The sequence below is a fragment of the Esox lucius genome, chromosome 7, assembly GCF_011004845.1.
Source record: "Esox lucius isolate fEsoLuc1 chromosome 7, fEsoLuc1.pri, whole genome shotgun sequence".
NCBI classification, from domain to species: Eukaryota; Metazoa; Chordata; class Actinopteri; order Esociformes; family Esocidae; genus Esox; species Esox lucius.
Genome location: NC_047575.1, coordinates 41,065,732 through 41,092,720, shown reverse-complemented (window position 1 = coordinate 41,092,720; position 26,989 = coordinate 41,065,732). Strand labels below are relative to the sequence as shown.

The 26,989-nt window shown below is 42.8% G+C and overlaps 1 protein-coding gene across 1 annotated transcript; it reads right to left on the bottom strand.

Moving 5' to 3' along the window:
- Positions 1 to 3,723: 3,723 nt before the first annotated feature.
- On the bottom strand, positions 3,724 to 10,450 carry LOC117594749 (GTPase IMAP family member 9-like). The gene is made up of 3 exons (XM_034293459.1): positions 10,072 to 10,450; positions 5,387 to 5,452; positions 3,724 to 5,129 (listed from the first exon to the last, which is right to left on the bottom strand). The coding sequence occupies exons 1-3, from the start codon at positions 10,097 to 10,099 to the stop codon at positions 4,189 to 4,191; spliced, it is 1,035 nt and encodes a 344-aa protein (XP_034149350.1). The 5' UTR covers positions 10,100 to 10,450; the 3' UTR covers positions 3,724 to 4,188.
- Positions 10,451 to 26,989: the final 16,539 nt, after the last annotated feature.

Here is a 26,989-nt window from a genome sequence, read left to right as displayed (position 1 = left end):
TATATGTGCATGAATTACCATCATACTTACTACTCTGCTGACATACAGAAATGCAAACGATCAAACATGGTATCAGGGATGGTTAACTCTAGAGATAACTTTAATCTCCGGAGTTAGGTAGATAATATTTTAGTTTCTCTGTACCTGGTATTTGGAATAAATTCCAAGATCATTTAAAATTGAATGAATTGGTGTCTCTAGGGCAATTCAAAGAGATTATAGAGGAATATTTCAACAATGTGTTTGTGTCTTCTGAATTGTGTTCATGTTTTATTTATTAAGAAATATTTATTTTGGGGTGTGCTCCCCATTCTTTTCATTGTTTACTGCTTGGGTTGATTCAGGGCTCATCTGTAAGAGATCTTTGGTCTCAGCGTGACCTCCCCTGCTGAAATAAAGGTTAAATAAAAGAATGGTCACAGAATGGAACACAAAAGAAGAAATGGGTAGGTGAGCAAGAGAGAATCTCCAAATTGAAGAAACAATTAGCCCTATGCTGCCAGCTTTCTTGAACTACAGGAAAACATACATTGGATATAAAACGTCAACACACCACTGTTAAAATGCCAGGTTTTTGTGATGTAAAAGAATGAAATAAAGATAAATCATGTCAGAACTTTTTTCACATTTAATGTGACCTATAATGTGAACAAGTCAATTGAAAAACAAACTGAAATCTTCAAGGTGGAAAAAGGAAAAATACAATAACCTGGTTGCATAAGTGCACACCCCATTTTATAACTTGGGATATGACTGTGTTCAGAATTAACCCGTAACATTCAAACTCATGTTAAATAGAAGTCATTATACACTTGCCATCATTTTAAGTGACTCTGATTAATCACAAATAAAGTTCAGCAGTTCTTTTAGGATTTTTCTGACATTTTCTTAGTTGCATCTCAGAGCAAAAGCCATGGTCCGGAGAGAGCTTCCAAAGCATCAGAGGGATCTCATTGCTGTAAGAGATGAGATCCCTCAAAATCATTTCCAAAGCATTAGATATACCATTGAACACAGTGAAGACCGTCATCATCAAGTGTAGAAAATATGGCCCAACAGAGACATTACCAAGAACTGAACGTCCCTCCAAAATTGATGAAAAGATGAGAAAACTGGTCAGGGAGGCTTACAAGAGTCCTACAGCAACATTAAAGGAACTGCAGGGATTTCTGGCAAGTACTGGCTGTGTGCTACATGTGACAACAATCTCCTGTGTTCATATGAATAGGGTAGGGTGACAAGACAAAAGCCTTTTCTTACAAAGAAAAACATCCAGGCCTGGCTGAAGTTTGCAAAAACAAACATCATGTCCCCCAAAAGCATGTGGGAAAATGTGTTATGGTCTGATGAAACCAAGGTTGAGCATTTTGGCCATAATTCCAAAAGTTATGTTTGGCGAAAAACAACACTGCACATCACCCAAAGAACACCATACCCACGGTATGCATGGTGGTGGCAGAATCATGCTCTGGGGCTGTTTTTCTTCAGCTGGAACCGGAGCCTTAGTCAGGGTGGAGGGAATTATGAACAATTCCAAATACCAGGCAATTTTGGCACAAAACTTTCAGGCATCCGTTAGAAAGCTAGAGAGGAAGTTCACCTTTCAGCACGACAACAAGCCAAAACACACATCCAAATCCACAAAAGCAAAGCTTCACCAGAAGATTAAAGTTTTGGAATGGCCCAGCCAGAGCCCAGACCTGAATCCAATTGAACATCTGTGGGGTGATCTGAAGAGGGCTGTGCACAGGAGATGTCCTTGCAATCTGACAGATTTGGAGAGCTTTTGCAAAGAACAGTGGGCAAATTTTGCCACATCAAGATGTCCAATGCTAATAGACTCTTACCCAAAAAGACTGAGTGCTGTAATAAAATCAAAAGGTGCTTCAACAAAGTATTACAAAAGGTGTGCACACGTGTGCAACCAGGTGATTGTGAGTTTATTTTCCCCCCTCAAAGATTTCAGTTTGATTTTCAATTTGAATTGTTCACGTTATATGTCACATTAAAGGTGGAAAAAGTTCTGACATGATTTATCTTTGTCTCATTCATTTACATCACAAGGACCTGGCATTTTAACAGGAGTGTGTAGACTTTTTATATCCACGGTATGAAGAGAGAAACAGTATTTTCTCTGGAAACCTATGCTCTGGCAGGGCCTGAAATTCAATAGCCTGGAAGGCAGTTGGCCTAGATAAATTTGTCCTTGCTGGCAGCAGATGGATAGTTTCAAACACTGCCACATTGCAGGTATTCCACATGGGTTGTCTGGCCAAAGAACACAAGAGAGAGGTTGTGGCCACGGGATTTGGGGTGACTGTAAAATCTAAACAGAGGCAGCCAAAAAGAGATGGACACTTCAGATACAAATTGCCATATTTCTTACCTTCATCGAATAACTCAAAACAAAGACAGAAACTGTCTTTGCTTTGGCGACAGTCTCAATTTAAGGTGATAACACTGCTTCTTGACAAGATACCCCGTGAATTAAGATAATAAACAACAAAGGAATTGCTGCACAACGTCACAGACTAACTGGGCTATTGAGAACAAATTGAGACAATGCCAACAAAATATCCAAAGGCAATGCACATAACTTATTCTGAGAAGAGCAGAACAACCAAGTTCCAAATCAGATTTTGTTGTAACACATTAAATTGTGGAATATTCCAACCAGCTGAATTATTTTGAGAGCCAGGGTATTTATTTTTGTCGAACAAATAGAGGAAGTTTTATAGAAGTTTAAATGGTTTATGGTAGTGGACCAAATTATATTCACTTAAAAGAAAATTTTCAAAGGATGTCTGCACAGTTCATAAGAAAATTCTACAATTTTACAAGACACCTACTCATGATTCCTGAACATGTCAAGCCTGCAAGTCACAGAACTTGCAAAGTGGTTTGTAACTCCTGTTGTTAATAAGGACATTCATCTAAGGATTATATTTCTTGTGACCTCGATATTAGAATGAATGGCAGGATTAGGAAGGTAGTTATTTATCCATACACAAAGCACCTTCATGGAAACAGTTATTTCAGTAATGGGTGCAATATGTCCAACTTACACATTAGTTTAAGCAATATATGTAATTTCACGTTTTGTAGAATGAGATAAATGAATAAGATATACAGTACATGCAACATGAATACATAAAACAAACAAGTCATACATTTCTACCCTTTGACTCATTTTTTGTCAATATTTACTGCCAGATTTTGTACATGATTTTCTTTTTTTATACATATATTTTCCATTTGATAGTGTGATGGCAATTTCTAAAATCCAAATAGTTCTATGAAAATGGTAGGTAAGACAGGAAAAATCAATTGCGCAATAAACGGTTTTAATGAAACTTGCAAGGAGAAAGTATACAGGTTACAAGGTAACAGTGGATAGTCTCTAACTCAATATAGCTAATTCAACTGTATATATCACATAGGAAAAAGGGGTGTGGTAAGATGCTGCCATCTGTCTCATGTCAATCAAACACATTCCCTTTGTTCTATCACACAAGTCAAATGCTATCTTTCCCCACCTTATCCTTCCTGCCATAATGTTTACTGTTGTGTTTACCCAAAGGGGCCAACTGACCTTACTCCCCCTGTTGTGTATCTTCTCCTATCCTGTCCTAAAACCCATTGATCTGCATCTGGACAGACAATAGATGCCCCCTATGCAAATACCAGATCCCCCACATTCCTCTACCTATCTTAACAGTGGGACTCAGTCCTTTACTCAGTGAGAATACATTGTATAAAGAAATGTCCACAACAATAGTCAGAAAAAATGTATTGGCAGTTGGTTTTTGTAAGATCAAAGCAAATATCTGTCTGATAGCCATGTTTTATCATCTATTTTATAATCTATCTAGGTGGTAGGGTGGCTTAGTGGTCAAAAGCATTGGGACCAGGGCCAGCTCTAGCCTTTTGGGGACCATAAGCAAAATTTAATTTTGGGCCCCCCTCTCCCTTATCAGTCGGAGTCCCCCTAGGGTTCGGGGGCCCTATGCGACCACTTATGTTTTTTATGCCTGGATCAATAAAATGTCAGTTCCAATCATTTCACAGATGACTGTTCATCATCTACATCTCAGCTAAGATTGTCAATGTCAGCATTTTTTCAGGTGGATGCAGCAAATGGTTCAATAACGAGCACACAAACAATGTAGGGAAAAAGAACATCTGCTTTCAAAGATGGAGATCCTGTAATTTTTTGTGAACTTCTGTGGACATCCATTTGTTATCTTCCATTAATTCTGCTTCCTCTCTCACAAACTTAAGCTTCCTCTCATAATAACGCTTCTTTTCCATGATTCGCCAGATGTTATTTTGATCCAGGAGTTGTAATTGTTCAAGTTTATTTTCTTCCACTTCCATTGACTCCTTCAGTGATTTAATTTTATAATGTAGCTTCTGACTTTCCTCCTGGTATCTAAGAGGTAATTTCTTCTCTTCCTCTTCTAACCTTTTTATTTCTTCTTTGTACTGTTTCGTCAACTCTTCTTCCTTTGTAGTAAGCTTTCCCTCCACTTCTTGGTACTTAGGGTTAGTGTAATGGTCTTGACCGTTTACTTCCACCATGTCGTCAATTTTCTGTAGGAAATCAATAACTTGGTCCCTGTCGTCCATCTTGGTGTTGTCAAAAGCATGGTACCTTCCACCGCACTGGTCCACAAGTCTCATGAGGTCTTTCTGTCCTTCACTGATATACTGCTTTATGTCACCGTCATCCAACTCGTCACGATGAGTGAAGAGAATGATGGTATACTTATCAGCTTCTTCTCCAAAGAGCACCCTGATTTTCTCTACAGCAAGCTGTTCCTCCTTTGTGAAAGGCCCTGGGCTGATGACCAACACAATGGCGTGTGGACCAGGTGAAGTCATATTGATGCATTTACTGATCTCAGTCTGCAAGTAACTGTCAGACTGTTCTGTATCAAACAATCCAGGTGTGTCCACAATGACTATTTGTCTCCGTGCCATCTCCTCTGTCTTCTTGCAACACTCTCGTGTCACAGAAATGCTCAGTTTGGCATCTCTAAAAGCTCTTCTCCCCAGGATGGTGTTTCCTGAAGAGCTTTTCCCGGCCCCAGTCTTCCCCACTAACACAATCCTCCTGGTCATGGTCACTAGGTGAGAGAAAACAAATAATGTCACAACTTTTTGGCAATTAAAATAAATGATGACTAAAAATATACTACACCATCTAATACTGTAGGTCTGTCATAAAATGTGTATTGAAATAAAAAAGTTGAATAATTTAGTTCAATACTGTTTCACCTTGAGATGTGAACAATAAATGCCAAACAAATATTATTTCATCAAATGTTTGGTAAAATTCTTTCAAACTTGATCTTGAAAATACATTTAGTCAATCTCCACTTACTGTTGGGACGATCAAAGTCAGGGCTGCTCCTTCCCTTGGGCCGCCAGTCTGAGTCTCCACCTCCCCCTATTGGAGCAAATATTTAGGCAAACATTATTAAGCCATCTCATTCATATTTTGAAATATTTTTTATTCAAGCTTCAGTTAACCAGGAGAAGATCTCTGGAAATTTCTATCAAAACGTTGTAAACTTGCAAGTAGTGAGTCACAAATATATAATGTAACTGTCAAATCAAAACCACTATCAAGAAATGTATCCATCTAGTTTTACAAACTTATGTCAAAATCCAAATACAAATGATTAATCGTTAACAAAAACAAACGATGATTAGCAGATAAACGTATGACCGTTTTTAATGTTCTGAATTGTTTTTGTCAATGCTACAGCAGTTTTCACCTGCATTTTACAGATGTGTCCATCCATCCATCTTCTCCCGCTTTATCCGGGGCCGGGTCGCGGGGGCAGCAGTCTAAGCAGGGATGCCCAGACTTCCCTCTCCCCAGACACTTCCTCTAGCTCTTCCGGGGGGACACCGAGGCGTTCCCAGGCCAGCCGGGAGACATAGTCCCTCCAGCGTGTCCTAGGTCTTCCCCGGGGTCTCTTCCCGGTGGGACGGGACCGGAACACCTTCCCAGGAAGGCGTTCCGGAGGCATCCGAAAAAGATGCCCAAGCCACCTCAGCTGACCCCTCTCGATGTGGAGGAGCAGCGGCTCTACTCTGAGCTCCTCCCGGGTGACCGAGCTTCTCACCCTATCTCTAAGGGATCGCCCGGCCACCCTGCGGAGAAAGCTCATTTCGGCCGCCTGTATCCGGGATCTTGTCCTTTCGGTCATGACCCAAAGCTCATGACCATAGGTGAGAGTAGGAACGTAGATTGACTGGTAAATCGAGAGCTTCGCCTTGCGGCTCAGCTCTTTCTTCACCACGACAGACCGATACATCGACTGCATTACTGCAGAAGCTGCACCGATCCGTCTGTCAATCTCCCGTTCCATCCTTCCCTCACTCGTGAACAAGACCCCTAGATACTTAAACTCCTCCACTTGAGGCAGGCACTCTCCACCAACCTGAAGTGGGCAAGCCACCCTTTTCCGACTGAGGACCATGGCCTCAGATTTGGAGGTACTGATTTTCATCCCCACCGCTTCACACTCGGCTGCAAACCGTCCCAGTGCATGCTGAAGGTCCTGGTTAGAAGGGGCCAACACGACAACATCATCTGCAAAGAGCAGAGACGAAATTGTGTGGTCCCCAAACCTGACACCCTCCGGCCCCTGGCTGCGCCTAGAAATTCTGTCCATAAAAATTACGAACAGAACCGGTGACAAAGGGCAGCCCTGCCGGAGTCCAACATGCACTGGGAACAAGTCTGACTTACTGCCGGCAATGCGGACCAAGCTCCTGCTTCGGTTGTACAGATGTGTGACTTGTTTTATAATTTTTTTTTTATTTAAGCTTTATTTTAACAGGGAAAACAGACTGAGACCTGGATCTCTTTTTAAGCTGTGCCCTGTGTAGATAGAATTACATGTACAGTAATTACACAAAAAATGAACATAAAAAAACAAAAATAATTAAACTAAAACAATTACACAGTGCATCATAGTGGTTTTCCATAAGACCTCTAAATTACATTTGTGAGTCGCATTTAACGGATCAGTTGCATATGGAATTCAGATTAGGACCTACTTAGCTTTGGTTATACTTAGTCTGCAGAACCCCAGAAACGTAAATTTAAACATAATTCAGAAAATGATGATGGATCCCTCAGTGGACAAGGACTACATGCAGGCTAACAAACTGCAATTTTTCCTGGTCCAAATGAGGGGCGCAATGTTACAGTCTGGATTTACAGTCTCTGAAAAAAAAAAACTTGTGTCAAAGTATCAACAATTTATCTGCTACTGCAATCAGTTTCACCAAGCAAATGGCCAATGAAATGCAGGTCGCCTGTATGAAAGACTCTGTCTGGTGACATCATCACACAGCGACGCCCTCCGAGTGCAGCCACAAGTGTAGTTTCAGTTTGACGATGAGAGTGTTGTCATTGGTTAGCAAGTTAGTTGCCTGTCGTGCATCTTGTGTGAACACCTGTGTGCGTCGCTGATCATAAGTAAAGGCGAAGTCATTTGATGTTATATAGAGTGTATTGAAAGCTGTAATGGGCAGGTCTGAACACACAAATTAGCATGCTAAGCGGAGATTATTAGCTAAAGGGGTAGTACTTTGATTTCTGTAAACAACAGTATGGTATGCATCCCATATTATCTTGGTTGTATTATGTTAATGTAACAGAGATAGTTAGAGTAGAGTTATATAAGTTGCTTAGCGTAACTTTGTGTTTACAGTTACTAATGAACATCAGCTATGTATTTTCTGTTGCTCACCGTATAACATGTAGCCTATCCTAGTTATGTATTAGGCAGCAAGATAACTGTATTTGGGTGATGCAGGGACATTTCTGATTATTGCTTTATTTGTTCTTGTTTAGACCACACATCTCACTACTGGAATCACACATATTCGTATGGCTAGTGATAAAGGTAACTGGAATTAAAGAGAGTAAACAAAGACTGCGTTGTGGGTGTTCTGATCGACCCCACCTGAACCACACGCATCCTCCTACACCAGCAAAAACAGTCCTTACCGAAGTCCTCTAAAACATTGCCAGTGTATTAGCCTACCTGGATGCCTGAGTGGCTAGTAGTAGCAAAGTCATGCCAGCTGGTGTCAAACTGATAACCAACAATTACTTTTAAGTTCAGCCGGCCAAGAAGAGCGAATGTCTCTGAGTGAGTGAGTGACCCTTGTTAAATAGCGTAGTGGTTAGAGAAGCGGCCCTGCAAAATATAGGTCCTGTGTTTGAATCTCGTCACAGTCAAAACAAACTATGCGTTAGAAATTGTTCCAGATAGACAAACACTTCGCTGGCTACAACCTTCAGTAGCTATATTAGAGTAAACTAAAACTGTTTATGGTTATACAGTATTGTGAATATTTCTGGTGGATTTTAGAACTACACATCCATGCATGCTTTTTGGGGTAATATAGGCTTAATCAGAACCCCTTGGGCAGTAAATGAGTAGGGGTTTCCACGATTCTCTTATCTTTTCACTTGATGAAAAAGTCAGTTATCGTCACCTATATTGATAGTTATTGTTTTAGTTTAGGCTTACTATAACGTAGCTACTGAATGTTGTAGCCAGCTAAGTTTTTGTCTATCCTGACCCAAAACACCATGCACGGATGTGTACTTTAAAATCCACCAGAAACTTCGTAATATAACCGTGAACAGTTTTAATTAAGGCTTACTATAACATAGATACTGAAGGTTATATTCAGTGAATATCACCTGATCAATCCATTGAATATTTTACACTTTGAAATTACTTGTCAAAACTTACAACCTGTTAATAATATATAATTATTAACAGTTATAGCATAGGTCAATAATATATTGACTTCTGCTTGAAATCAGCTCATCCATCTGTTAATCAACAAGTTGCTCTGAATAGGAGTACTTATACTGCTTATACGCTTAAATGGGATTATAGAATATGTAAAATATCCATAAAAAATTTGGCAGATGGGGTGTTGTCATAACATTATCAACACAGACAGGGGCCTCTAAAATATTTAATAATATATTCTATTTCCACTCCACTGGCCACACCCACTGAGACTGTCTACAAAAAACTCTGCAGAAAATTAATAAAACCTCCACATTAGACCAACCCAGTCATCGAAGTCCTGTCTTCTAATGACTAAATGCAACGCTGAATCCTTCATGATACATATGCAGGTTAAATGTTATATTTTTTTCAGATTTCTTTTTTATATGGAAATTGTTTTAAACCAGTTGCTATTACATGAAGTCGAATCAGGAAATTCGATTTCATGTAATATCATATTGTTTAATCTTTTTTTCTTTACTGGAAGATAAGCAAGAGGACTAGCTCTCTAATGAACTTTTCAGACTAGGAACAAACCTGGAGCTGGGGGATCAACCCTTTTTTAATTTTACCCCCTTCCCTCCCAATTTCCAAGAATCCAAGTCCTCTTGTACTACCTTGTGTCACCACTACAGCAGCCCTGCGGGTTCGCAAGATTCATAGATTGTCACAGGCTTCCTCCGAGACAGGCCCGAACATCCGGTATGCAATTTTACAACCCCACCGTTGACCAGGAAGTCAATGTGAGCCAACACTTCAGAGGGAACGCTCGCTCACATTGTCTTATGCATAACTAAGTTGGAGGCAAGGCAGAATTTCCATAGTGTTGACCTCAGTCTTCCTTTGGGGCAAGCATACAGCCGAAGACAAGACTTGCTTCCAGATCACTGACACATGCAATAATCCAGTTTACTCTACTGCAACACCTCTATATCATTAAAACGTCTTGCCTACCATACACGTGTATACATCCTCATTTGCAAAATAAAATCGTGATAATAAAAACTATAACACTGACAATATGGAGGGGGGGGGGTGTATGTGCACATAGTTACATACTTTCTTGAATGTATTTCAAGCTATTACAAACGTTCTAAAAAGTGAAAGTGAAAGTATTTGGGAGCATTGTTTCTTTTCATCTAAAATGCTCAAAATTTGTTTTTACTGTTCACAAAAATAAAAAAGTAAACTACATGCCTATGGTTTTCATCATTAGATAATGCGAACTTACATGGTTCTGTGGTGGTTGATGTGGCCATTTCGTCTGTAATTCTTTTCTCAGTCTCCAGCAGTGTGTGCACTACGGCTTCGCTTCTGAAGCCACTCCCGACAGGGTACAGAAAGAAGTGCAAAGTAGGGGTGAGCGGATTGACACTACAGATACTGCGTCTCGTTTTTGAAGATCCATTCTAAAGTTGTACCAATTTTATCAAAGAATAGAACAGCCACTGTGTGCAAACAATGTCCCATTGTCGTGAACACATCTTAAGTGCTTCTCCAGCTCCACTGCTATTGTTTGTGAACGTGCACTCAAACAGTGAACAACGGAACGCCAAAGGGTCACTGAGGAAAACAACTTTGAAACACGGAAAAGTAAGGAGAGCAGCAAGTAAAACTGCTGGCCAAACTGCACTGCATCTGTAAGTATGTTGGACTTTTTCTTATGACTTTGGCTTACAACATGTCATAAGATTGTTTTAGTGTTGTGTATTACTAGATGTTGTGTTAGAAATGAAGCAAAAATGAAATTTTCACTCAAAGGCTCTACATTGAACAGCAGCAACTTTTATCTAACTAAAGCTGGTTTACTCGCTAGCATGATGGTTTCTGCAAATGGCTATAATCGTTTTATAATCAAGTAACTAGATTGTCTAGTTTGCTCTTGTATGCTAACAGGCTGTGTCCAAATGCATACACTAGTTTTAGGTGTTGTGCAGAACGTTCTGTGTTAAATTTAGTGTCTGTCACCTTCATGAACTGGGGAACGCTGGCTTTAGCTAGCTAGATAACTAGTGCCTTTAGTTATGACTGTTAGTAACTGTTAGTTACTGTCAATGGCTTTTCTGACTTGGTTGCAGTACTATCCATGATATATGGTTTTAGGGAACATGGTTGTGTGTATGGCCTGGTAACTAAACATCCAGCTAAAAGCAGCCTGTTTTAGAATTCAGTGTTTTTTCTCTGACAGTCACGTGACCTCTCATCCCTACTGTTGTCTCTATCTCTACTCTCTTGCTATCGGCTTGTGCCATGTTTGACATCCCAGTGTAGTTGGTCTGACTCACCAGTTACTGTACAGTACATCATCTCCAACGCATTGTTCTAAAGTAAGTTTTACCAAATCAAACACATGCATTTCATTTTCAAATGTATTACAAACAATACTCATTAACAATAACAAATATTCCTAATGTTTAGAAATGCCACCTAATTAATCAATTACATAAACATATGTTGCCTGTGTTTACAGAGACGGTGTTGCATCCAATTATGATCTATTAGGGTTCCTCACACATTTCTGGGGTTGAAGGACAGAACCCTTGGCAAACACTTTCATATACATCCCTCTACAAGTCAGGAGGATCATCATCACACAAGCCAACTTCTTGGACATACATGTTTGAGTCATTGGCCCTTTGGGTGGTGAAGAACAACTTTGCAGAGGTTTCTTCTCAGTGACATTGAACCAGAGAAGCTCTTCCATTCCCCAATCCTTTCCAAACAAGAGACTGCTCACTTAAATCTCATGACTGTGTATTTAATGACACACACAAATACTGTGTTTGACCCCCTTTCGCCTTCATAACTGCCTTAATTCTACGTGGCATTGATTCAACAAGGTGCTGAAAGCATTCTTTAGAAATGTTGGCCCATATTGATTGGATAGCATCTTGCAGTTGATGGAGATTTGTGGGATGCACATCCAGGGCACGAAGCTCCCGTTCCATCACATCCCAAAGATGCTCTATTGGGTTGAGATCTGGTGACTGTGGGGGCCATTTCAGTTGAGTGAACTCAATGTCATGTTCAAGAAACCAATTTGAAATGATTCGAGCTTTGTGACATGGTGCATTATCCTGCTGGAAGTAGCCATCAGAGGATGGGTACATGGTGGTCATAAAGGGATGGACATGGTCAGAAACAATCCTCTGGTAGGCCGTGGCATTTAAACGATGCCCAATTGGCACTAAGGGGCCTAAAGTGTGCCAAAGAAAACATCCCTCACACCATTACACCACCACCACCAGCCTGTACAGTGGTAACAAGGCATGATGGATCCATGTTCTCATTCTGTTTACGCCAAATTCTGACTCTACCATCTGAATGTCTCAATAGAACTGGAGACTCATCAGACCAGGCAACATTCTTCCAGTCTTTAACTGTCTAATTTTGGTGAGCTTGTGCCTATTGTAGCCTCTTTTTCCTATTTGTAGTGGAGATGAGTGGTATCCAGTGGGGTCTTCTGCTGTTGTAGCCCATCCGCCTCAAGGTTGTGCGTGTTGTGGCTTCACAAATGCTTTGCTGCATACCTCGGTTGTAACGAGTGGTTATTTCAGTCAAAGTTGCTCTTCTATCAGCTTGAATCAGTCGGCCCATTCTCCTCTGACCTCTAGCATCAACAAGGAATTTTCGCCCACAGGACTGCCGCATACTGGATGTTTTTCCCTTTTCACACCATTCTTTGTAAACCCTAGAAATGGTTGTGCGTGAAAATCCCAGTAACTGACACCAACATCTGGCACCAACATCCATGCCACGCTCAAAATTGCTTAAATCACCTTTCTTTCCCATTCTGACATTCAGTTTGGAGTTCAGGAGATTGTCTTGACCAGGACCACACCCCTAAATGCATTGAAGCAACTGCCATGTGATTGGTTGATTAGATAATTGCATTAATGAGAAATTGAACAGGTGTTCCTAATAACCCTTTAGGTGAGTGTACAGTGGATATAAAAATTCTACACACCCCTGTTAAAATGCCAGGTTCTTGGTTTTTCATGATTTATCTAATGCTTTGGAATTTCTTTTGTAACCTTCTCCTGACTGATATCTTTCAAAAATGAGAACCCTCTGATGTAGCTTTGTGATTAATCAGAGTCACTTTAAATTATGGCAGGAGTGTAATGACTTCTATTTAACATGAGTTTGAATGAGATAAGTAAATTCTGAACACAGCCACATCTCCAGTTATAAGAGGGTGTATACACTTATGCAACCAGGTTATTATTTGTCATTTGTCCCACTCAAAGATTATATTTTGTTTTTCTATTGAATTGTTCACATTATGGGTCACATTAAAAGTGGAAAAAGTTCTGACATGATTTCTGTTTGTCTCATTCTTTTACATCACAAGAACCTGGCATTTTAACAGGGGTGTGTAGACTTTTTATATCCACTGTAAAGTATGAACAGCACTGAATTACAGGATGACGAAATAATATAAAAATATAATACAAAAATAAAAGTAGTAGACAATAAACAGGTGGATGTTAGGGTCAGAGTTATTGGGTTGTTATACAGGGATTGTACCTGGCACTGAGTGTCTGAAGTTGACTGTTCATCAGAGTGATGGCCTGTGGGTAGAAACTGTGTCTGTTTGTTTTGGCGTACAGTGCTCTGTAGCGCCTACCAGAGGGAAGGTGCTGGAACAGGTTGTATCCTGGGTGTGATGGATCTGCAGTGATGTTTCTTGCCCTTTTACTCCCTCTGGTTTTGTATAAGTCCCGGATGGAGGGCAGTTGGCACCAATGATCTTTTCTGCAGTTCTGAGTGTCAGTTGTAGTATAGTTGTGTATTCCTTTCCTGTTTCGTGGCATGCAGAGAACTGACTGGATGATAGCTGTTTAAAAGTGGATCAATAGCAACTTGGACAGGTTAAGTTTCTTAAGCTGGTGCAGGAAGTACATCTTCTGGTGGGCCTTTTTGATGATGGTGTCTGTGTTGGGCTCCCACTTTAGATCCTGAGATCTAGAGTGGGACTCTTCCTCCAGAATAGTACATCAGTTGTGCAGACTGTAAATTAGATGCTTTATTGTTCTTCTTTTCTTCTTCCTGTCTTTCTGCATGTTCAATATATGGTTTAAGTACTTGTAATAGTAATAATAATATATTTTAATTTAATTTACAGTGTCCTTCACAGACTCAAGGACACTGTACAAGGGACTGGATAAGAGATAAACAATCAGAGGATAACAACAAGAAGAATGGAGTCAAACAGGGCCACTGCCATGATGATGAAACATGTCTGAATAGAAGGAACTTTAGGCCGGTCTTGAAAGTAGCTAGATTGTCAGAACATCGGATGGCGGGAGGGAGGGTATTCCATAGTTTGGGTGCAGTAGCAGAAAAAGCTCGGTTATCAAGAGTGCTGTGTTTGGTGCAATGAGAAGATTGGTGTCAGATGAAGGGAGGTTACGTGCAGGGGTATAATGGTGGAGAAGATCATCTAGATAGGGAGGAGCTAAGTCATGGAGTGTCTTAAAAGTGAGGAGAAGGACTTTAAAGATGATTCTCTGTTCTATGGGGAGCCAGTGAAGTTTTTCAAGAGTGGGGGAGCCAGCGTTGAGAGCAGGTGAGGATCCTGGCGGCAGAGTTTTGTGCATATTGAAGCCTGATTCAGGGCCTTCTTGGAGACACCAACCAGGACCCCATTACAATAGTCGAGGCGAAAGGTGACAAATGCGTGAATGGTTTCGGCAGAGGTATCGGAGAAAATGGGGCGTAGACGGGAGATGGTTTTAAGATGGAAGAAAGCAGACTTGGTGACTGAGTGGATATGGGGTTCAAAAGAAAGAGTTTGGTCGTGTAAGACCCCAAGGTTCCTGACATTCAGAGAGAGGCTGATGGAGCTACCGTCAATGGTGAGCCCAGGATTAGGGGTGTTGTGAAGGAGGGTCTTAGGTGCCACGACCATGAGTTCTGTTTTATTGCTGTTGAGTTTGAGAAGGTTGATGGTCATCCGGTCTTGATTTTCAGAGAGGCAGGAGGTGAGAGAGGGGGGAGGGCAGCAGAGGGTTTGGTGTGAAAGTAAATTGATGTGTCATCCATATAGGTGTGGAAGTTTAGGGAATTAGAAGCCCAGTTGTAAGGAACTAGAAGCCCATTTCAAGCTGGTGTCCTTCGTTTCCTTGCTGCATACCCAAGTGTTTCTTGAACACTTCCGAAAATCTGGCGTAGTAGTAATAATATTAAAACAATATTCTGGTCTTCACCTTTTCCATCACAAATTAAACATAAAACATTTAAATTTTTTTATCATTCTGTTTTTCCATTGTATAAAATGATTCAGTGAGCAAAAGGTACATGGACAGAACAAAACCAAACTCTTTGGCATTTCTGTCCCACACAGTTACACAGAAACGTAAGAAAGGAATGCTCAAACTGAATCTAAAAGTATCCTACCCTATTCCCTAAATAGTGCACCATTGTTGACTAGTTTGCACATTTTGCCAAGAAATTCTGCCAGCCAGTGAAACATTAGAGTGAATTCCTAGCAACATGTAAGTATAGCCTCTACTTCTTAAAAAGCTACTTCGCAGCTTTGTGCAACCGTTAAATCTTCCACGAAGGATGTATGGAAAATGGGCTCCACATGGAAACAGAAGGAAGCTGATTTTCTCATTCTGATGTTTTGAGAAAATGCATTTTTGTAGGCACGTGTCTTGATCAAATAAGCAACCTGATCCGTGTACGATTCATTCATTGCTTATCACACAGTAGAAAGGGTGACAGAGAACCAATACAGCGCTCGTTTTCCATTTTTCGTTATTTCCACCAGTAATTAAAAACCACAATGTAACCATTAACAGTATTATTTAAGGCGTACTATAACATTGCTACTGAAGGTATTAACCAGCGAAGTTGTTGTCTAACCTGAACAAATCCTAATTCATAATTTGTTTTGTTCGTGTTGAGGCTCAAATACTGGTTTCTTGCATGGTAGTCCCTGTATCTAACCAATACGCTATTTAACAAGGGGAAGTCAGTCAGTAACTCACTCAGTAAGGGACATTAGCTCTTAGCCAGCTCCGCTACAAAACGGAAGGACTATACAATCTTCTCATTATTGTCCGATATCATTGATACATTTCCTATAGAATTTATTTTTCTTAAATCACGTCTTGAGGTTTAGCCACCCAAATTGCTCCATATAGACCAAAGTGGGTTTCTTAAAAAGTGACGGTCCTCAGATAATATTTGTTGATTTCTTATCTTACATGCATCGTCAGAAACAACAGCCTCTTGTGTGGTTTTATCTCCTGATGCGGAAAAAGCCTTTGAGTACATCTAAAACCTGTTGCATTTTGGTCACCCTGTCTAGAGTATGCCCCATAGATTTGCCATTTTAAATGTTGGTGATTTTGTCAGAATGTATCCTTCTATACAATCCTTTTTTAATAGCTCACTCCATAAGAGCTGGTGATCTACAAACAAGTCTGGTGTTTTCAAGTAACTTTCCTCTGAAAGGAACACCTCCTGCTTTTTTCAAAATTCAACCACCTGTTAACTTTTTAGAATGTGTGTGTGTGTGTGTGTGTGTGTGCGCTTGCGTTCGTGCATTACTACTATCAGAGTGGCTGTCTGTACAGAGAAAGACACAACATGGACGTGACTGTGGGTGAGACAGTGCTGTAACCTCAGTACAAGGTTACATTGAGTTACACATTTTTACCCTATTTACAGTATTAGTCATTTAGAGGGATTTCCATCCTGGAAGGTCATAGCTGACGTTTCTTCAGCCCTTCCTGTTTTTTTGGACATATTAGTGTGTGATCTGGCAGAGTGAGAAATATTTTAGGGGGAAATATTTTGCTTTGTCATGTATCACTTAATATGTCCCCTTTTAAATTTGTTCTGAGATTGCATAAGTCACACATAAAGTGGCACTCATATTATAGAACAATGCTGTGTCATGTTTTGCAGGCCATAAACCATGCATGTTTTTTTGAACATTTTAGCGGGGAGGCCCAGCTGGGGAGGCCCCGGACAGGGCCCAACAGGCAGGAAAACAATCCATCCACATTGCCAAGCATCAAACAATGGGACACCCACCAACCGCAACCACCCTGAATGAGGGCAGCAGAGTACAGCCCAATTGCACAAGTGCACAACAGAGAGACAACAATAAGCCAGTGACTCCGCCCCTGAATGGCATTGGAGGGAGGGCATCCCAGTGGCGACGAGAGCCCACCTGGCAAGACAGCAAGGGTGGACAGTATCAAGCCTACTGGTCACCTTCATGCCCCTGGCCAGAGTACACATAGTCATAGACCATGCTGTAGAGATGAGTCTTTAGTAGACACTTTAGTAGACTGAGTTTGCATTTCTAACCTTAATTGGCAGATCATTCCACAGTAGTGGAGCTCTATGAGAGAAGGCCCTACCTCCGGCTGTTTGTTTAGAAATTCTAGGCTGCATCTTGTGATCATAGGTTACGTGTAGGTATGTATGGCTGGATGATTTCAGCGAGGTAAGTAGGAGCAAGTCCATGTATTAATATATAGGTTAACAATAAAACCTTAAAATCAGCCCTAACCCTAACAGGCAGCCAATGTAAAGAGGCTAGTACTGGAGTAATGTGTTACATTTTTTTGTTCTAGTTAGGATTCCATACAGCCGTGTGCAGCACTAATTGAAGTTTATTTATTGATTTGTCAGGGTAACCAGAAAGAAGAGCATTGCAGTAATCTAATCTGGAAGTAACAAAAGCATGGATTAGTTTTTCTGCATCAGTTTTTGATAGAAAGTTTCAGATTTTTGCAATGTTTAGAAAGATGAAAATAAGCAACTCTTGCGACATATTTTATAGGAGAGGTCAGGGTGAAAGTAAGGCCAGTACTGCAGCTTTGGCATTTTCTGAATTACCAATGTTTTGGGAGTAATATTCTGGCTCTTTAAAAATAAGGAGGTATTAAGCTTTGTTGCTGAGGTTCAGCGCCACCGTGCCGTGCATCCCCTGTTCCCGTCACACACAAACACATCCCGGACTTGTTCCATGTCTCTGTTTGTGTTCCCATACGTGGGGAGTGTTTCGTTTTTATTTGTACCTTTTGCTTTTCCTTCAGTTTTGTTTAAGTGCTCGGTGTTTATTTTCAATTAAATTCAAAACATCGACTGCCACTCTGCCTGCGCGTGGTTCCTTCCTCTCCATCACTACACCATTCGTGACAGAATGACCGACCGAAAAGGAACCTGCAGGCGTGCTAACAAAACCTGCCGTGGTCACAGGGATAACTACATGTAGCCGTGGGAGAAGCCGGAGGAGGAAGCTCGGCGTCTCTGCGCTTATTCCGGCTACTCCCCTCAGATTCGTCCGACGAGAGGGGTTATACCTGGAAGGGGGACTGGGGATCGGCCTCCCTCTCGTCGGATGACTCGGAGGTAGAGTGTGACTATTGGGATGACGACGAGACGGCCAGGAGACAGCCAGCGATGTACACCAAGGTCATCTGCAACTGGAGAAGAAAAATACATTGTATTTTGACCATCAACATCTGTGAGTCCAATTACCTAGGAGAGAGACATGGTGGTAGGTCAGTCAGGCACGGCAGTTGCTCTGCCAGTTTATATGCTAATTTTGAGATCTGTACAACAACAGATTTCATTCCCCTCAACAATTTCTCAACAACAAACATCCATATATGTTCCACAAAAATAATGGACTACTCACGGGATTCATCGGTTTAAACACACATACATCCACGGCGTCCTCGGTCCGGGGAGTTTATCTTGGCCGTCACTTTCTCAATCTCAACGATACTATTCATGTCTAAAACCCATACAATGAACTCACCCTGTACGATGTGCACTCTCCCCGAGCTCCACGGAGGATCCAGGTGGTACTCAGCGGCGTCTTATTACTAGTAATCTGATGCCGTCCAAGGAGGTGAAAGGCGCTGAACTCAACGATACCTTCTCCCAGCGTACCGTAAACAGAGCAGTCCGAAAGAACCGGAAGTGGAAAGTCTTTCACAGTTAACAACTCGAGAATTATTTGGGATCCGAAAGCAAAGCCAAAGGGTATATTACGTGGACACCTAAACATACGATGTTTGAAATAAAAAACGAATCAAATAAATCATATTGTAGCGACCCTGTGTTCATTTAAGGTTCTAAGTTGGTCAGTTATGCTTCATTAGGGGGCGGGGCCTGACAGTTAGGTGGGGCTGGTTTACCTGGTGGGACGTCCCGCAGTGAGGAGGGCATCTCTGGGGGGCTTGGGGACAGCAGGGGCGGGTCCAGGGGTCTCAGGCCATAGCTTATATAAGGTGGGGTTTTGGGAAGCTCTCTCTCTCTTGTGGCTCCACTCCTGTGTGTGATAGAGAACTGTGACAGGTGTACTTGTCTTAGCTAGCTACAGATCAAGGAGAGTTTGTCAAGAGCCTGTGTGTTAACAGGTATTGTTGGGCGTAGACAGTGGCCACACAGCTGTCTTGTTAGGGTTAATAAATTCTACCTGGCATTCTTTACCTCTGACTCCGGCTCCTGATTTAGCATCCCGGCCAGGGGTGTTACAATATATTACTAGAGTCTAATCTAGATTTTCTCGGTTTATCGGAAACCTGGCTTCACAACAATTCCCCATCTGCTGCTCTAGCAGCCCCGAGTTATGACATTCACAGGAGGGACCGAACTGAAGCGAAAGGGGGTGGAGTTATGATCTACGTGAAAGACACCATCCGCTGCAGTGAGATTCAATGGCAAAATCCTAGTGATCTAGAATGTGTAGCCTTGAAGATCAAATGTCCTACACACTCATAGTCATTTATCGACCACCTTCCTCAAACATAGGCTTTTATGAAAAACCTAAGGATGTATTATGTCAATTTGATTTTAAGAAAGAGATCATTGTAATTTGTGACTTCAATTTAAATTGGGAAGAGAAGTCCTCAAGGAAAAAGCTCAAGCAAATTATTCATGGTTTTAATCTGGCTCAAATTGTTAAACGAATAACAAACAGTACCAGTACCCAAAACGACCTAATATTTAATAACAGACCAGAAAGGATCACGAAATCATACAATATGGTAACTGGGCTATCAGACCACAATATGGTGCTCAAATCAAGAAAATTAACCTGCAGGCGGTTTACTACTCATGCTGGCAATAAAACATTTTTGGGCAACCCAAAAAACAAGCAAGAGTACTTCAAGGCAGCCATAAAAAACAACTGGGATGAGCTACTCCTTGAAACTTCTTTGGAAATAACTACTCAAAACCTTACAGAAAAATTGCTATTTACAATTAATGAATTTTCAATTAGGATGAAATGCATAAACAAGAAACAAAGTCTTCCCTGGGTGAACGATAATGTCCAAAAAATAATGAAGGAGCGGGATAATGCTTTAAAAATAGCTACAAAATCAAAGATGTCCCTTGATAGATACATTTGCAATCCTAAGAAACACTGTAACAAGAGAACTGAGAAAAGCAAAGGCTGATTTCTTCATCACAATTATTGAAAACTCAAAAGGTAACTTAAAAGCTATATGGAGTCAGATAAAAAGTGAACTGGTCAAAACAATATTATAACAAAATCCATTGTTTTAAAGGCAAGCACTTGCATTAACACCGATATCAGTGATGGAGGTTGCAAAAGTAGTCGCATCTCTCAAAACCTGGTATAAACACACTTATGTATAGGGTGCTGAATGTAAAAGTTTGGTTACAATTTTTTAGCTGATACATTTTCAACATTTACCTCACTTTCCTCACATTTAGCACATTTTCCTCACATTTGAGGAAAATGCTATATCTAAATGTTATATCTAAATCTAAATGTTAAATTTATATCTAAATGTTTTATCTAAATGTCATCTCATCTTCTTCCGCTTATCCGGGGCCGGGTCGCGGGGGCAGCAGTCTAAGCAGGGATGCCCAGACTTCCCTCTCCCCAGACACTTCCTCTAGCTCTTCCGGGGGGACACCGAGGCGTTCCCAGGCCAGCCGGGAGACATAGTCCCTCCAGCGAGTCCTAGGTCTTCCCCGGGGTCTCCTCCCGGTGGGACGGGACCGGAACACCTTCCCAGGAAGGCGTTCCGGAGGCATCCGAAAAAGATGCCCAAGCCACCTCAGCTGACCCCTCTCGATGTGGAGGAGCAGCGGCTCTACTCTGAGCTCCTCCCGGGTGACCGAGCTTCTCACCCTATCTCTAAGGGATCGCCCGGCCACCCTGCGGAGAAAGCTCATTTCGGCCGCCTGTATCCGGGATCTTGTCCTTTCGGTCATGACCCAAAGCTCATGACCATAGGTGAGAGTAGGAACGTAGATTGACTGGTAAATCGAGAGCTTCGCCTTGCGGCTCAGCTCTTTCTTCACCACGACAGACCGATACATCGACTGCATTACTGCAGAAGCTGCACCGATCCGTCTGTCAATCTCCCGTTCCATCCTTCCCTCACTCGTGAACAAGACCCCTAGATACTTAAACTCCTCCACTTGAAGCAGGCACTCTCCACCAACCTGAAGCGGGCAAGCCACCCTTTTCCGACTGAGGACCATGGCCTCGGATTTGGAGGTACTGATTTTCATCCCCACCGCTTCACACTCGGCTGCAAACCGTCCCAGCGCATGCTGAAGGTCCTGGTTAGAAGGGGCCAACACGACAACATCATCTGCAAAAAGCAGAGACGAAATTGTGTGGTCCCCAAACCTGACACCCTCCGGCCCCTGGCTGCGCCTAGAAATTCTGTCCATAAAAATTACGAACAGAACCGGTGATAAAGGGCAGCCCTGCCGGAGTCCAACATGCACTGGGAACAAGTCTGACTTACTGCCGGCAATGCGGACCAAGCTCCTGCTTCGGTTGTACAGGGACCTGACAGCCCTTAGCAAAGGACCCAGGACCCCATATTCCCCAAGCACCCTCCACAAGATGCCGCGAGGGACACAGTCGAATGCCTTCTCCAAATCCACAAAACACATGTGGATTGGTTGGGCAAACTCCCATGAACCCTCCAACACCCCGTAGAGGGTATAGAGCTGGTCCAGTGTTCCACGGCCCGGACGAAAACCACACTGTTCCTCCTGAATCCGAGGTTCTACTATCGGCCGTATTCTCCTCTCCAGTACCCTGGCATAGACTTTCCCGGGGAGGCTGAGAAGTGTGATCCCCCTATAGTTGGAACACACCCTCCGGTCCCCCTTCTTAAAAAGAGGGACCACCACACCGGTCTGCCATCCCAGAGGCACTGTCTCCGACCGCCACGCGATGTTGCACAGGCGTGTCAACCAAGACAGCCCCACAACATCCAGAGACTTGAGGTACTCAGGGCGGATCTCATCCACCCCCGGTGCCTTGCCACCGAGGAGTTTCTTGACCACCTCAGTGACTTCAGCCCGGGTGATGGACGAGTCCACCTCTGAGCCCTCATCCTCTGCTTCCTCAATGGAAGAAGTGACAGCGGGATTGAGGAGATCCTCGAAGTATTCCTTCCACCGCCCGACGACATCCTCAGTTGAGGTCAACAGCTGCCCACCTCTACTGTAAACAGCGTTGGTAGGGCACTGTTTCCCTCTCCTGAGGCGCCGGATGGTTTGCCAGAATCTCTTCGAGGCCAGCCGATAGTCCTTCTCCATGGCCTCACCGAACTCCTCCCAGGCCCGAGTTTTTGCCTCCACAACCACCCGGGCTGCAGCCCGCTTGGCCTGTCGGTACCCGTCAGCTGCGTCAGGAGTCCCACAAGCCAACCAGGCCTGATAGGACTCCTTCTTCAGCTTGACGGCATCCCTTACTTCCGGTGTCCACCACCGGGTTCGGGGATTGCCGCCTCGACAGGCACCGGAGACCTTACGGCCACAGCTCCGAGCGGCCGCTTCGACAATGGCGGTGGAGAACATGGTCCACTCGGACTCAATATCTCCAACCTCCCTCGGGATCCAGTCGAAGCTCTGCCGGAGGTGGGAGTTAAAGATCTCTCTGACAGGAGACTCGGCCAGACGTTCCCAGCAGACCCTTACAGTTCGCTTGGGCCTGCCGAGTCTGTCCAGCTTTCTCCCCCGCCATCGGATCCAACTCACCACCAGGTGGTGATCAGTTGACAGCTCCGCCCCTCTCTTCACCCGAGTGTCCAAGACATACGGCCGCAGGTCAGATGAGACGACAACAAAGTCGATCATCGACCTGCGGCCTAGGGTGTCCTGGTGCCACGTGCACTGATGGACACCCTTATGCTTGAACATGGTGTTCGTTATGGACAAACTGTGACTAGCACAGAAGTCCAATAACTGAACACCACTCGGGTTCAGATCAGGGGGGCCATTCCTCCCAATCACGCCCCTCCAGGTGTTACTGTCGTTGCCCACATGGGCGTTGAAGTCCCCCAGTAGAACAATAGAGTCCCCAGTCGGAGCACTTTCCAGCACCCCTCCCAGAGACTCCAAGAAGGTCGGGTACTCTGCACTGCCGTTCGGCCTGTAGGCACAAACAACAGTGAGAGACCTATCCCCGACCCGTAGGCGCAGGGAAACGACCCTCTCGTTCACCGGGGTAAACTCCAACACATGGCGGCAGAGCTGGGGAGCTATAAGCAAACCCACACCAGCCCGCCGCCTCTCACCATGGGCAACTCCAGAGTGGTGAAGAGTCCATCCTCTCTCAAGGAGTTTGGTTCCAGAGCCCAAGCCGTGCGTAGAGGTGATCCCGACTACCTCTAATCGGAACCTCTCAACCTCACGCACTAGCTCAGGCTCCTTCCCCGCCAGCGAGGTGACATTCCACGTCCCTAGAGCTAGTTTCTGTGTCCAGAGATCGGGTTGTCTAGGCCCCTGCCTTCGACTGCCGCCCGATCCTCTTCGCACCGGCCCCTTATGGTCCCTCCTGTGGGTGGTGAGCCCACGGGAGGGCGGCCCCACGTCACCCATTCGGGCTGAGCCCGGCCGGGCCCCATGGGGAAAGGCCCGGCCACCAGGCGCTCGCATACGAGCCCCAACCCCGGGCCTGGCTCCAGGGTGGGGCCCCGGCTGCGCCATACCGGGCGACGTCACGGTACTCATAATGTTGTTCTTCATTAAGGGGGGTTTGAACCGCTCTTAGTCTGACCCGTCGCCTAAGACCTGTTTGCCTTGGGAGACCCTACCAGGGGCATATAGCCCCAGACAACATAGCTCCTAGGGTCACTCGGGTACTCAAACCCCTCCACCACGTTAAGGTGGCAGTTCTTGGAGGGGTTATCTAAAGTTTCTAAATCTAAATGTTAAATTAATATCTAAATGTTTTACCTACCTCTAAATGTTAAATGTATATCTAAATGTTTTATCTAAATCTAAATGTAAAATGTATATCTAAATGTTATATCTGAATCTAAATGTTAAATTTATATCTAAATGTTATATCTAAATCTAAAATGTATGTCTAAATGTTAAATGTTAAATCTAAATATTATATCTAAATCTTGTAAATACTGTTATTTTTACTCATTGTAAGACTGCTGAAGAGGTAGCAAGCAAGTTAACAGATGTTTTACTGAATGTCACATCCTGGGTTAATCAATGCTGTTTGCAACTTAATGTGTCAAAAACAGTTTGTATGTTTTTTTACCGAAAGCCAGAGCGCAGATGTACAGCAAGATATTTTTATTTCAGGAGAGAAACTAAAAGTCGTCTCAGAATATAAATACTTAGGAGTACGTGTAAATTTAAACCTTAGCTTCAAATAAAAATGATCTGTAATAAAATAAGATTCAGTCTGCCAAATTTCAGGTTTATCAGAAACCTTCTATCAACTGAGGCAGCTAAATTATACTTCCATTCATTGGTTCTCTCCCACATCACCTAATGTCTGATAGATAAGAGGCCATTCAGTTTCCATCATTGCCATATTCTAAAGAAGTATAATCTGCTCAGCTGGTAAAACCTAATCAAATATAAAAATGTCTGCTTAGTTCATGAGATTATGCTCATTACCTCATCAACTTCAAATCTACCATAGAGTTACTAGAGGTGCAGTTAAGAGCGACTGCACAATCCCACTCAGAAAAACTAGATTAAGCCAGGCCATCTTTTCTTTCAGAGCATCACACCAATGGAACTCACTACCACAGTCCATTAGAGAATCCTCCTCATACAATCCGCCCCCAATACAAATACTCCCACCAATACCGCAAAGCGTAACACATAAGGATTTGATTACAGAGGTAGAGAGGTGTATTGCTCTGTCTGACCCTGGGTCTCACGCATTTCTCTATGTTCTACCTCTTGATACTTTCATGGAGCAGGCAACAGATAATCAATTTGAAAAGTGTTTTGGTCATGCGCAGAGTTTGCGGGGGGCGCAGGGGGATCACTGCTCCCCCCTGGTGGCTGAAACGAGTAATTGCATTTCCCCCCCAAAAAATTAGAGGAATAATTAATTGCATTGTTACATTTTTTATTTTAAATAACACAAAACAACTAAATGGTGGTAGGTAATACATCTGATTTCATATACTGCTTTAGTGAAAAAAAGTTAGTTTTTTTTGCCCTTTCTGGCTCGAATTTCAAACTCTGCCTATGGTTTTGGTGGAGAAGCCTCGCAATACACAGTATTTGTTTTTTCTCATGGAGATAAACAAATATAGAAGAATTAGCAGAGAAAAATGCAACATTGTCTGAGATTTCATGTTCTCAACAACACAGAAAAAGCCAATAGAAAACAGGTGAGAGAGCTACTGGAAAAGATTCTCATCATGATGAATGTGAATGAAGGGAGCTACTACTCTATTGACATGTTGCATGAGGCTCAAAGAAAGGCTTAGATGATGAAAAGACTCATCGGGGAGGAGAGCAGAAGAGAGGAGATGAGCTACTGTAGCTCAAATTACTGAAAAAGTTAATGCTGGTACTGATAGATAGGTGTCAGAACACACAGTGCATCACAGTTTGTTGTGTATGGGGCTGCGTAGCCTCAGACCAGTCAGGGTGCCCATGCTGACCCCTGTCCACTGCCGAAAGCACCTACAATGGGCATGTGAGCATCAGAACTGGACCACGGAGCAATGGAGGAAGGTGGGCTGGTCTGATGAATCACGTTTTCTTTTACACCACTTGGATGGCCGGGTGCGTGTGCGTCGCTTACCTGGAGAACACATGGTACCAGGATGCACTGTGGGAAGAAGCCAAGCCGGCGGAGGCAGTGTGATGCTTTGGGCAATTTTCTTCTGGGAAACCTGGGAGTCCTGCCATTCATGTGGATGTTACTTTGACACGTACCACCTACCTGAGCATTGTTGCAGACCATGTGCACCCTTTCATGGCAATGGTATTCCCTGTTGGCATTGGCCTCTTTCAGCTGGATATTTCTCCCTGCCACAAAGCAAAAAAATGGTTCAGGATTGGTTTGAATAGCACAAAAACAAGTTCAAGATGTTGACTTGGCCTCCAAATTCCCTAAAATCTCAATTCAATCGAGACTGTGGGATGTGCTGGACAAACAAGTCCGATCCACGGAGGCCCCACCTCGCAAATTACAGGACTAAAAGGATCTGCTGCTAACGTCTTGGTGGCAGATACCACAGCACACCTTCAGGTCTAGTGGAGTCCATGCCTCAACGGGTCATGGCTGTTTTGGTGGCAAATTGGGGGACCTACACAATTATTAGGCAAGTGGTCATAATGTTATGGCTGATCGGTGTACATTCCCTTTAATTTGTAATGGTGTCAGAAGAACCAACAGATGACACACCTTTTGTCTATGAAACTTATTGAACATTTTTAGGTTGGATTCATTGCAGCTGCAGTGAAATCCAAGGCTTGCTCTTGATGTTTGTTTGGAATGCACAACAGCCAGACTTAACAAGGTGAGGCCCTTCACAGTCCCACAAGGGACCTACTGTTGTTTTGAAAAGTTTTGTAAATATTACTGTGTTTGTAATGATTGTTTGTTGAGTCACTGTATAAACTGAACTATGTACTTTATTTTATGTCTATGATGTAAAATTTGTTACAAAAAGTCCTTCCTCTAACCCTATACCTTCCCTCTACTGTCAATCATTAACTACCTCTTTTAGTCACATCTTCGCTGGGCTAACATCTCAATTAAATTCTGATGAACAAACTGTCGAGGAATTACATGGAGAAATATGGAAGGTGAAGGCTTATCTTCATTCTAGAAATATAGCTAGTATTTCCCCCCTGAACAGCACACTATTTTCTTTTGTGTCTCACGTTTGTTT

What these genes read in the sequence shown, in the direction of transcription:
- LOC117594749 (XM_034293459.1), bottom strand. Translation starts at nt 10,099, where the DNA reads ATGGCCACATCAACCACCACAGAACCAT. An exon ending in ATCAACCACCACAGAACCAT is followed by an intron (nt 5,453 to 10,071) that starts GTAAGTTCGCAT and finishes TTGCTCCAATAG; the next exon opens with GGGGAGGTGGAGACTCAGAC. An exon ending in TGACTTTGATCGTCCCAACA is followed by an intron (nt 5,130 to 5,386) that starts GTAAGTGGAGAT and finishes TCTCTCACCTAG; the next exon opens with TGACCATGACCAGGAGGATT.